At 35.7% G+C, this 12914-nt stretch overlaps 1 protein-coding gene across 1 annotated transcript; it reads left to right on the top strand.

The window, feature by feature from the left end:
- Window positions 1-5957: 5957 nt before the first annotated feature.
- Window positions 5958-12909, top strand: LOC129572716 (E3 ubiquitin-protein ligase TRIM9-like; the record flags this gene model as incomplete). The annotated part of the gene is made up of 10 exons (XM_055452732.1): window positions 5958-7932; window positions 10384-10479; window positions 10611-10742; window positions 10852-10953; window positions 11095-11254; window positions 11449-11481; window positions 11640-11779; window positions 11985-12123; window positions 12237-12470; window positions 12871-12909. Coding segments are annotated over exons 1-10 (1975 nt in total), but the record flags the coding sequence as incomplete, so codon positions are not given.
- Between the last annotated feature and the right edge of the window lie 5 nt (window positions 12910-12914).

Below are 12914 nucleotides of genomic sequence, written 5' to 3'. Positions count from 1 at the left end.
ACTCCAAATCGATTTTCGAATGGAAAGCACGGAGAAAATCAAGACCCAAAATGCCATCGTAGTTCAAGTATATATCCTCGCCCGCGATTTGGAATTGATGTTTTAATTCAATGCCATTTACAGTAATATTACCGTACGCGGCGCCGTGTGTTTTTATTGACCGTTCAGGTCCATTGATACCAACTAAGCAGTACCGAATATCTGGATAATACAATACATTGCTTCGAAGACAAGACGCACGAATCATTGAAGCGTGAGCTCCGGTGTCAATGAGAAATCGTACACGACGGTTGCAAATGGATACGTCGACTACCCAAGTAATATCGTTGTTTTCAAGAGATACGATATTTTGGATGTAAATTTTGTTCACCCGAAAGTCATCGCGAGGCGTACACTTTATCTGCTCTTTGGGTGAATCTTGAGTCGGTTGAACAGAAGCTGACATTGAATTTATGAATGGAAACAATCTCAATTGATTATTGCTTGAAAATTGGGCTTGCGATGGTTCGCTTGACGAACTTTGAGTTGGTTCTCTGTAATAAGTTTGTGCAACATTTGTCGATGTTGCATTTGTTGTTTCAACACACTCTACTCTCAATCTTACCCAAAGACATGTTCTATTTTAAATATCGTTTACATCGTGTATATTGTTGAGTCATGTCAACTTATATTCCAAGTAAAAAAATATGAGTTTCAGTCCACCAAATTGTTTACAGCCGCTTTGTTTTGACAATCAACGAATTAAGCTTTCGATAATAGCAACGGATTGTAAAAATCGATAAAAGCCTTGAGAGAAGTGAAACAAGAGACTAAACTGTGCTATTTACTAACCGACAATACATGTTACAAAAGTTTAAACGATCCAATTTTTCGATTGACTGTGGATTTTGAAATCGGTCATTTTCTATTGAACGACAGAATAACTTACAGATGGGCGGACTATCTGATTAAGATTAATTAATCTTAATCAAACACCCAAAATTCGCGATGATTAATACGACCACTTAATCACTTAATCGCTATTAATCATGATTAAGTGAATGTGCAATTGATTAATTAATCATATCGAAAAAAAAATCGAAGAAAAAATTTCATACAAAAAACATGTCAATTTTGGCCAGACCTAACAAATGTTGAACAAAAATGAGTCTGGCAAAAAATTTACATGTTTTTTGTATGAAACTTTTTCTTCGATTTTTTTTCGATATGAAAAATTAATCTCTTGCACAATTACTTAATCATGATTAATAGCGATTAACTGATTAAGTGCCGTCTTAGTCATCCGAAAAATGATTGTGCAAGTGATTAAGTAATCGCAAAACGCCCACCTGTAGAATAACTGGATAAAATGCATTGATCAAAAATGCCAATTCAACATAACTCGATACACAAACGGTTACTTGATACACCAATTTTCATGGTTTCACCTCCCTGTAATTGCTCATTAACGTCACATTTTTTATCCATTAGCTTCCTTTGCGGTATTTGTCCCTTCTATTTTTCAAGTGTAAACTCATTCCAAGGTTGTCCTTATTTTCCTTTCGTTTCGTTAGTACCCTTGCTTTGTCATTCACAAAAGAAAACACAAGTTTTAGTGCTATTTTAAGTGAATTCTTCACATTTGCCAGTTTCGTTGGTCATTTAGACTTGATTTTGATGGGAAAATTACCGTTTTTTTTTTCACAAACCTCGTTGACTATAAATTAGATCTGCTGTTAAAATATCAAATGATTGAAGTAAAACGATTTCTTTTGTAGATTTGTGTTTTTCTTGTGATTTCTTTTGTATTTTTTCGTTCATATTAGTTTATATCTCGCACACTTCAACTGTATTTTGATGCACATTGAATTTAAAGTACAAGAAATGATGAGCCTCCTTATATTATAATTTCAGTTCAACCATTTTACGTGAAGAAGTAATGACTAGTTTCAAATACTCCTTGACATTTTTGGCATCGCTTTGCCACAGTATAAAAAAATTCAGCAATAGCCGAAATTTATTCAGTTCCTTCAAATCCCTAAAGGCGCTATACTGTTTGGAATTTAATCTAGGAAACTCTAACATTCAAAGTCAACTCAGTGATAAAAAAAAAATGAAAGTGCTGGAATTGAACCGGAAATTTCTGATTTTGCTCGGTGTTTGTCCGGCACCAAACAGCAAATGGAGTACCATTTTCAAAGTCATTTATATTTTGGTGTTGCTACTTCAGATCCTTGGGCTCATATCAAGTATATGGTTTATTATCAAGTTCATTCGAATCGATTTGAATAGTGTGTTGTACGCCGGTTTTCACACGTCAGCTTACAGCAGCTCGACGTACAGTTTACTTGTCGGTTTTATGGTCCAGCACAAAATAATGTTTGCGTTTACGAAACTTCAAACCATTTACGATGAAAGTGAGTAGTTGATTGTTTCTCTTTCCACAATCATTATGATGAAAATAATTCCTGGAAATTAGAAGAATTTGTTTAAAATACATTTTTTTGAAATTATTCTTTTAGATAGCTCATGAAATTGAAATCAATTTTCATTCTTTTTTCTTTACTCTCTAGACCGCGTCAAGGATTCCTCAAACTTTTTGGCAAAAGCCAATCAAAATGGTGAATGGATCACTAGCAATGTCATGAAATTTCTCACCTTAGGCTATTTTCTTGCATCAATTATGCTTGCTGTTCTGAGTGCACTGTACTGTTACCTCATAAATGGATTCATTGTCGTCCAACAACTTTATGTCCCGTTTAAATTCATGTAAATATCATTTGTTCAAATATTTACATTCAAATTTTTCAAATATTTCATTTGTTTTACTTGCTTTTCAAAGTCTTCAGTAAAATAATTTCTCTTTCATCTAATCACTTTTCAGCTTGCCTTGGAATCAACAAACATTGAGCGGATGGACTGGCGAAACGGTGTTCAGTGTTATATCATCGTCTCTATATTTACACACGAACATGGTATTTCTTACCTTCTACATTGCAATTTGTGAATATCATCGGGCGTTTGTTCTGTATTTTGCACATTTGATGAAGCAGATTCAGAGTATGAATGAAAGCGGTCGAGTTAAATTGATGTTCTGCGACGTGATTCGATATCACATTTCCATCAAGAGGTAATTTGGAGAGAGCTTCTCTTGTGTGGGATAATCAAATCTTTTTTTGCTAAAACGGTTGAGCCAACGATTAATTTGGAAATTTTAATTTTTTTTTGTTGAACTGTTTGAATCTAGGTGCAAATCACAAATATATTCATTTATCGTTTGTTCATCTCTCTATAGATAGAGATTGTATTGATCCAAATGATTCTTCTTCAAAGAATTTTAAGAAAAAAAAATTCCCCATTTGTTTAACTCAAAATTTCAGTTTCTTCTGGGAGACATCTGACGTTTACAGCTTGATTCTCCTCACTCAAATGATTTGCATCGTTCTTCACATGACCTGCAGCGTTTTTCAAATGGATATGGTCAGTATGAATTATGCAGCATAATCAGAAGAAAAAAAAACCTATAAAAAATGTCCAATTCTCAATTTGATACAAAATGCCAAAGAAGTGAAAACTTTTGTGCATTTTTCTTCACTAACTTGATGCACTTTTATTTCGAATCAGGCCATTAAACATCCGGATTTGAATTTCTACATGGTTTTGATGGCGCTGTTGGTGAGTGGAGCAAATTTGTATTTCTATTGCTATTACGGAAATCGTTCATTCACTGACTACTCGCAAATGGCTCACATTTTATTTGAATCAAATTGGAACGAACAATCGGTTGAACTACAGAAATTCATTAAAATGATGGTTTGTACAAATCTAATTGGTCTTCTGATTCATTTACAAAAAATATTTCCATTATTATGAAACCAAAGAGATTTTCATTTTACTAATAATAAGATCGCCAATGCTCAACGACCGCTCTTCTATCACGGATCACGCATTGTTCACTTGGATTTGCAAACATATTTGAAGGTGACACTTTTTTTTAATATTTCATTTAACGTCTAAACTATTATTTTATTTCCGCCATGAGTCAGAACAATTGAACATTATGGACGAAGAGTTTGAAATTATTCGAAATATTTTATTTTTCAGTTACTCAAAACGGTCATAAGTTATTATCTAATGTTCAAGACGCTAACGGATGAATAATTTGGAGAGTTTAATGTTGACTTCTACATTGAACTTGATATGAAAAAATTTAAATGCAAATGCATTTTCTTCGAAGCATTCTTTTATTGAAATAGCAATGAATTAACTTGAATCAGTCATTTTAAAGAGGTTTTATTGACTATATATAGCTTTTGAACATTGAATTGTTATAAAACCAAATGCACTTTGAAAATAACATTTCAAAAACAAACAAATGTATATGACAGCAAATCGATTTGAATGAAATTAAATTGAAATATGAAAAACCGTCTTTGTCTTTGATAAACACACAAAAAGTAAATTCAGTAAGCTAAATATGTTTGCCCACGGATAAAACCACTAGCAAATGGAAGAAACGATCGTACGTTGCATTAGTTTTGGCACTCATTGTGGCTGATGTGACTGCTTTCTCGTCGAGTTTGATGTACGTTCTGAAATTTATGTCGATCGATTTGCAAAAATGTTTGATTGCATCGTTACAAGTATTTTTGCGCTATCCCAGGAGCAAATACAATTATTTTCGCCTTTCCTTCGTCATAAGATACCACCAGTTTTTGAAAAATTGAATAATTCCTACGAGACGTGTATGAATCAATTTCAATACTTTCAAGTTGAGCGGTTTTTTTTAGATAATGAACGGAGCTTATGTATTATTTCATTTGAATTTAGATATAGATGAGGACTCGTTTCGATTCTTGGCTTAATGACGTTGAATGTCATTTACAATGAGTGACAACCAGAACTTTTTCTGGTAGTCTGGAATTTTCCAGAATGTTTATCGATTCAAAGTCAAGTGAATATCAACTTTCAATAAATGTTATTCGCTAGCCCACCACAAAAAATGAAGTCTTTTTTTATATTTCGATACAAATATTCTAGAATTAATTTTTCCACTCATTCATGTGACTCTACTTGGCATACGTATTTCAAAGTGAGCTCTCCTTTCGTGTGTAAAAACAGTCATATCAGGAGAATTGCATGCTTCAACACATATTGCGGAGTACTCCAACCGCTCAGTACCTAGCACAGTACACTTCATTTCTACAAGTATGGGCAATGTGCTGTGCATCAACATTGCCTGCTATTGACATTGTTCAAGTGCCATACGAATATCCAATCCATCACATACACCTCGTTTCTGCACTCATTTGAGCAAGTAACATACAAAACTTGCTATAAATCTACGTGAGTGTGTGCAACACACCATGCTCTAAGTTTCACATCTATTTCTTTTCCAAATTTCCATCAGCTTGTGCACGGTACATACATTTCCACTACATACTGCTGCCATAAGACTGAAGAACCCTTCGTTCAATTCATCGCACAGTAAGCTGTATCGTACACACTCGTCGAATGAATGTAGGCACAAATGTGGGCATTAATCTTTCCAGTACTAAAATGGTTGATTAGCCCATGTGCCGCTAGATGTCTTATTTTATTGGTTTGTCCTTGTGCTAAGTGTCTATACTACAAGAATCAGATTAATGCGACTTCCAGTCATATACAAGACCGTCTGCATAGAGTCGAGTGTCTCCGTCGACTATTGTGAATAGCAGCCACATGTGTCGAGGGTCGTATATTGTGCACAACAACCGTACGTGCATCTGCTAAGGGTCGATTGCTAATCGTGAATCAACCAAATTGAACCCTCCGTCACATTTATACCACTTGGTCTAAACCGAAAACAAATTCTCTCTTCATTCATTGCGCATGGCTGTGGTTGCAATGCCAATCTCAGTTCATTCGATGTTATCGCATCCATTTCGCTTCATTCTCATCAATATTTCAGTTTATGCTCAGTAGTGAATCGAGTCGGTCGTGTTTTCGTTGAACGGCATTTCGTTTGTTGTCATCATTTTTGGTGGAAACAACTTCTTCAATTTATATAAACTTCCAAAGACTTGGAGATTTTTTTTCTCTCTCTGTCTCTCGTGTAGTGTCAGTGATTTTGGTGTCATCATTCTCACTTTTAGTGTTATTTGACAAAAATCCATGTTATTTTTCTTGCTTGGGATTAATCGGAAAACCATTTTAGGAAATTTTGTGTTTGTGTTTGATTTGGCTACCGCATCGATGGCACTTGGATTTGTGTACACTTAGACGACGACGTCGACGACCGAGCATTTTGCATTGCAGATCTACTGTGTGTTTATCGATAGAATTAAAGTAAATGCGTTAAGGCAATTGAAGGGTTCTCTCGTCGGGGAGAGCACGAAAAATATCAATACCATTGCGAAATAGTGTGAAAAAAGTGTACGAATATCGAAAAACCATAAACATGAACATATGCAGCAGTGAATTTCTCTTTGTTAATTTTTCGGTCGCTTCATCAACAACATAGTTGAAATGCTTGGAATATTTCTCTCCGTTGCTTCGTTCACTCTCGCTCATACACACACTTGATTCTCATTTCAAGTGTAGCGCTCTGGCAAAGTAATAAAATAGCATTCGGCATAGTGCACGTACCGAAATTACCAAAACATTAGTAACGACGACGATGACGACGATGGCAACGATGTCGACGACACAGTCCACAGTTTGTAATAATCAATTCGTGTGAAGTTTATCTGACTGAGTGCAAATAATTGTAAACAGTTGGAAAAAGACTACAAACATACACAGTCGAATGGCATATGTGGTGTTGTATCCGTGAAAAAAAACTCCATAGTAAATATTTGCACGACCGAAAGCGAAAACAAAAATATTTTTGTTTCTACATCGATGAGGAATATCCACCCTTAAACGAAGAGTATAAAGAGCAAATAAAGCGTTTGAAATTGAATTTTTGGACAGAGGCCGACGCAACCGCCCAAGTAAATTTAACACACGAAAGTGGATTTTTTTTTCTGTCGGTAAAATTCGTTGCGTGATTGTTGTGTGTTGGTGTATGCGATGGAGGAAGAATTGCGGTGTCCGTTGTGTAAAGAGCTCTACGTAAATCCAGTGTTATTGCCATGCTATCACGGGCTGTGTTTAACATGTGCGTTGGACAGTCAGGTACAAATTGCAAATAATAATAATAATAGTACGAGTATTTCAACGACAACAGTAGTCACAGCCCAAATTCATCAACCACCTGCCAGTCATCAACCCTCACCACCGCCACCATCGTCAGCAACATCAACAACAACAACAGCATCCATTGTAGCTGCATCGACATTACCACGAAACAATTCTACATCCGGCAACAGTACGGGCAATTCAAGCGCATCCGAGAGCATTTCATCGGATCAAGACACTGCCGATAAAGTTAGTATATTGAGTGAAGCCGATTCAGGTGTGATTTGTACGTCGCGACCAAGTTCATATGCTGGAACGCCAAATTTACAAGCTCTCTTTCCGCCGACTGGCGGTGCCGTTTACTCATTAACCTGTCCCATTTGTCGGAAAATTGTATTCTTTGATGATGGCGGTGCACGAAATTTAGCCCCATATCGCACCATGGAATCGATAATCGATCGATTTTGTGAACGCGAAGCGTTACGATGTCAAATGTGCGAAGTTGAGCCAAAGATAGCGGCCGTTGTGTGTGAACAATGCGAAATTCGATATTGTGATAGTTGCCGTGAATTGTGTCATCCATCTCGTGGCCCATTGGCAAAGCATCAGTTAGTGGCACCGCGTGGCGGTGCAACAACCATACGTGAATCCGTATGCATTGAACATTGCACCGAACTGTTGTCCGTGTTCTGTTTAACGTGTAAAATAGCTTTATGCCAACAGTGTTTAAGTGATAATCGACATCAGTCGCATGAAATTCAATCAATCGCCACAATCTGCAAATCACAAAAGGTAAAATGCTTTCGTTCAGGTTCTTTTCTTTTTTGCTTTTGTTTGCCCTCACTCAGGCCTATATAAATTGATTTTTTTCCCCTTTTCGTACGACGTGCTCGCGTCGCCTGCTCACAGCCAACACTCGCAGCCTTTTTTTGTCCGCTGCTTGTCGTTGCTGATGTTTGCATTTAAATTGCGATATTAAGTTGGAGTCACGCAGAGAGTGCAACGTGTAAATCATGATTGATGAATATTTCATCTCGTTTAATAAAGATATGAGGTTTTCATTTAGCCAACAGGCATTTAACCCAACACATTTGAATGGCATTGAGTGAACTGTGAGTTGAAAGAGAGAGAGAGAGAGAGAGAGAAAGAGACAGCATTTTTAATGAAAAAAGAATGAACTAACGAGAGTGAATGGAGAAAAATGAATGTAAATGGAAGGAAAAAAGCAGAGAATGAAAAAACAACGAACAAAAGAAAAAGTGAAAAAATATTTAAAAAGAAAAAAAAAGAATAGAAAACGAGGAGTGAATCAGTGAATTGCATTTTGTCATGGCATTCGTGTTCATTGACCTCGTGCATAATATAAAAATAGTGCGATCATTAATCCAACCATTTATCCCATAATTAAATTAAGTCTCTTGAAGCACATTGTCCAGCACGACACAACCACTTGATTATTGAAACGAACAAATCGATTTGATTCAATTGAAAATTTTAATAAAATCTTTCACAATTGTTCCGATTTGAATACGGGCGCTGTCGTTTCAATTTATTTTCAAGTCTTCACTTAAACACCCACTTCAAATTGTACTTCTTTTCATTTGAATCATTGATTTTCTCGCATTTTGCCCAGTTCTTTTACACACGCTTCATATTGATTTATTGTGCTTTAATCTACCATTCTTTATGTACGTAAATAAATTTCGCTGTAATTCATTTTTCAACATCAACAACGTTTTTGCTTCAATGAAAACCATTTTTTTCTGGGACAATTCAAAATACAACGTACACCTACAGTTAACGTAAATAGTTAACGTACACCTACACACTTGAGGCAGGCTAAGCAATGCTTATAGTAATACATATAAGCAGGCTTAGTAAGCATTGATAAGGACGAACAAGTGATTTTAACGAAAAAATAAGGAAAAAAGAAAGAAAAATTGATTGAATGAAGGAAATTAACGAAAATTGAACATTGGAAAAAATTGAAAAAAATGAAAATGAAGAAAGATTCGAAGAATGACCAAGAATTTATGAGATGAAGGAACATTGTTTGAAATACAGAAAAATAGAAGAAATGCAAAAAATTGAAAAAAAAGGGGGGAATTCTAAGAAAAACTAAAAAAAATGAAGGAAATATGAAGAAATGAACGAAAATGTCTTTCAAATTCGTTCAAAATTGTTGCGTTGAAATGAGAACAAAGTTGAAGAAAATTGGAAGAAAAAATCGAAAAAAACAAAAAAATTGAAAAAGAAGAAAATAAAAAAACTTAAAACTGAAGAAAAAGATAAAAAAATGGTCAAATCGAAACAAACCTGGACATAACAAAATAAAGTCCACTTTGAATCGATTGTTCAAGCGAAGAAAAGAAAAAAACGCGTTGAAATTGAGATTGAAAAGTTCAAAAAATGTAGTCAAAAAGAAGAAAGATTGGACAAATATCGCGCCAATCTCAATTTGCATGGCTGTTGAAATCGACTAATAACCACTCAAGTCCGACCGTAAAACTGTGCTAGAGAGTACTTATCCGATTCTCGTTCAAAATACTCATTTGTTTGGCTTCCGAATTCATTGGTACGTGCAACAGTAATTCACACCGTATAAAATCGATTCATACGATTCATCTTCCATAAAGATGAATACAGCTTCAATAGGAATCCTTCTCAAATGTCTTGAATAAATCTCCGTCTTTCATCGCATTCAATGGCGTAAAAGTTAATCTCCTGGGTAAAGCATCTTCGATGCATTTGTATAGCATTGAATGGTTGCATATAAAATCGATGATATCGTGTAAGTAAACAATCGCCGAGTACGCTTGGTACCTATTGAATAATTTTGTCAAGTGGATGCTTTTGTTGCTTGAGATCTAGCTAGCAATTGAGAGTCTTCCGACTCTCGGGCCCATACCGATTTAATGGGTAATCAACGTTTATCAATGGTTGAATGAGCAAAATGGTCGAGTGTGTGTGTGTGTGTGTGTATATTTCGATTTACATTGATGGGATCCGTCAACAATTTGTTCCACTCAACTGATCAATAGAACATGGTTTTTTTTCTGTATTTATTGAACAACGATTGCGTTGATTGATGATGTCGGTCAAAATTGAGATATACGTTGCACAAGCGAATCGATTACAAAATGATTTGAGCTAATTTAAATGCAATTATTTGAGTATTAAAGATGGGTTGAGGCTTTGAGGCCACTTGAAATAATCAAATTGTAAATTTTCACGTTCATTCAGACGGAACTATCGCACAATTTGCAGCAATTATCGGAGAAGGCCCGTTCGACAACCGAATTCATCCAGCGACTTAAAGGGATGAGCGATAAAGTGACGGTAAATGTGATGTTTTTCTTTACCATTTGCATTGATTGTGTCTGCCTGCCTGTGTTCTTTTAATTAAAACCCAAGCATTTATTGCAAATTGTGTGTGTGCATTTAAATTTAATTGATGCAAAATATTTTAGGAATCGTGCCATGAATTCGAGCAATTGATAATCATGCAATGTGAGGCCCTAATTCAAATGATTCAAGAGCGACGTGAATACCTATTAGAGACCATTGAAATGGATAAAGAACACAAATTGCGAATACTAAAGGTAATGTATAGACAAGCGTCACGCGTCACGCGTCACTGCTGTTACCAGCATCACCTGCTATTAATTGGTTTTCATTTTTGAATATGCACACAAACCCATACACACACAGGAGCAGCAAATTAATTGTACCAGTAAATTGCAACAGACTACAGGTTTAATACAGTTTTGTATCGAAGCACTCAAAGAGACTGATAATGCAGCCTTTCTACAGGTACCGCACACATCTGAACCATCTGTAGCACCGCATTTCAAATTCCAAAATGCGGTGCCATTACCAAATATTTTACACAAACACACAAATGCCGAACACCATAAATACGTCTAATTAATCTTGGGCTTTTTTTTATCGTAGGTGGGAGCAGCGCTTATAAATCGCGTCGCCGACACCGATGTCAGATGGCATCAGGAGGTAACGAATGCGGCACCACGCGTTTCACCCATTATCGATCTCACGCTCGACGATTTATCGGTGAAACGCGCCATCGACAATCTCAATTTTATTCAAATCAAATGTAAGGCTTTTTTGCATTAATTTGTATTCATTTGATGTTAAGTTTCAATTTTTTTTCTATCGCAAATAGATTTGTATGTGAAAAAAAAACGATTTAATTAGATTTTTCTACTCTCAAATTGATTTAGTTATATGAAATAAATCGTTTTTTTTTCAAAGAAAAAAGGTTTAATTCAATTTCTCCTTGTATTTCAGCGGGCAGAGACTGCGAAGAGCGCTTACAAACAGGTAATTATTTACTAATCTCATCACTTGAAATGCGTCACCTCCTTCTTCAATTCAAATTAATTCATTTGCATTCATTTTCATCCCAGCAAATTTGATTCACTTTCATTACGGAAAATTTGAATTCATTTTACGTGATTTTTTCGGGTTTTTCTTTTCAGTACCGTCGATACCGACCATTATTCATGAAGAATGTTCGACCGTAAATAATTCGGTTACGGTGGCCTGGAAAGCCTTGAATCCGCTGTCAAATGATGGATACGTGCTCGAATTGGACGATGGCAGTGGCGGCGAATTTCGGGTTAGTTGAAAACACATGATTCCCTTTCTTATACGCTCTAAGCGCGGTTTTCACCTAAAGAAAAATGATTTTAAGCAGAAAATTTGATTTTCCTCCAGAGAAATTATTTTTCACTTGAAAACTGAATTTTCTGCATCAAAAGTGAATTTTGCCAAACCATTCATTCAAATTAAGAGATTCTCTTCTACTTTTAAATGTGTTATAGGAAGTGTACTGCGGAAAGGAAACCATTTGCACGGTAGATGGATTGCACTTCAATTCAATGTATAATGCACGTGTTAAAGCGTTCAATAGTTTCTGTGAGGGTGAATATTCAGCAATGATTTGCTTACAAACGGCCGAAGGTAATATACACCACAATCAAATGATTCAAATTGCTATGCAATTATTGCTTTCTCCATTTTTCGGCTTCCAATTGCGAAAATAAACATGTTTTTGCACATTTTCCATCAAACAGTTGCATGGTTCACATTCGATCCGGAGCTGAGCGATGCAAGCGGTAGCGGTTTAACATTTTCCAATGATTTAGCAACGGTTTCAGTGGATGGATGGGATCATCGTGTTGCACTTGGATCGGTTGGATTTTCGAGAGGAATTCATTATTGGGAATTTACGGTTAATAAATACACAGCCGATACAGATCCAACATTTGGCATTGCCCGAATTGATGTGGCCAGAGATCAAATGCTTGGTGAGTGAACAGAAAATTGGAATTTATTTGAAGCTCGTTGAGAATTCCGATGGAAAAGACAAAATTGAATTCCGATTTGGCATCGGTAGTTCGAATCTTGCGCTAAATTTAAAGCAAAATGCCATTCAGTCTGAAATGTTATAGAGAATGTTGATTATTCACAAAACACTCAGAAAATGAAAAAGAAATCTTTAAAATTTTGGAAAAAATGAAAAAAAAAAAACAGAATTTTCCACCACGCTTCAAAAAACTTGCAATTTCAAACTAAACAATGGCTCTACATTCCACGTAGTGCTAAAAATCATATCTCTTGAGTTTTACATGAATTTCTATACTCGATGAGACGGTTTCTACACTCTCTTGAGCATATACCCAAACATTTTTCTCCCGAAATCCGCAGGCAAAGATGACAAAGGATTTGCCATGTACATCGATCACAAGCGT

The sequence above is a fragment of the Sitodiplosis mosellana genome, unplaced genomic scaffold (genome assembly GCF_009176505.1).
Source record: "Sitodiplosis mosellana isolate CC-2019 unplaced genomic scaffold, AAFC_SMos_1.0 Smas_scaffold_5428, whole genome shotgun sequence".
Classification (NCBI taxonomy): Eukaryota; Metazoa; Arthropoda; class Insecta; order Diptera; family Cecidomyiidae; genus Sitodiplosis; species Sitodiplosis mosellana.
The sequence above is the reverse complement of the archived record's forward strand: the minus strand, read 5'-3'. Positions and strand labels throughout refer to the sequence as shown.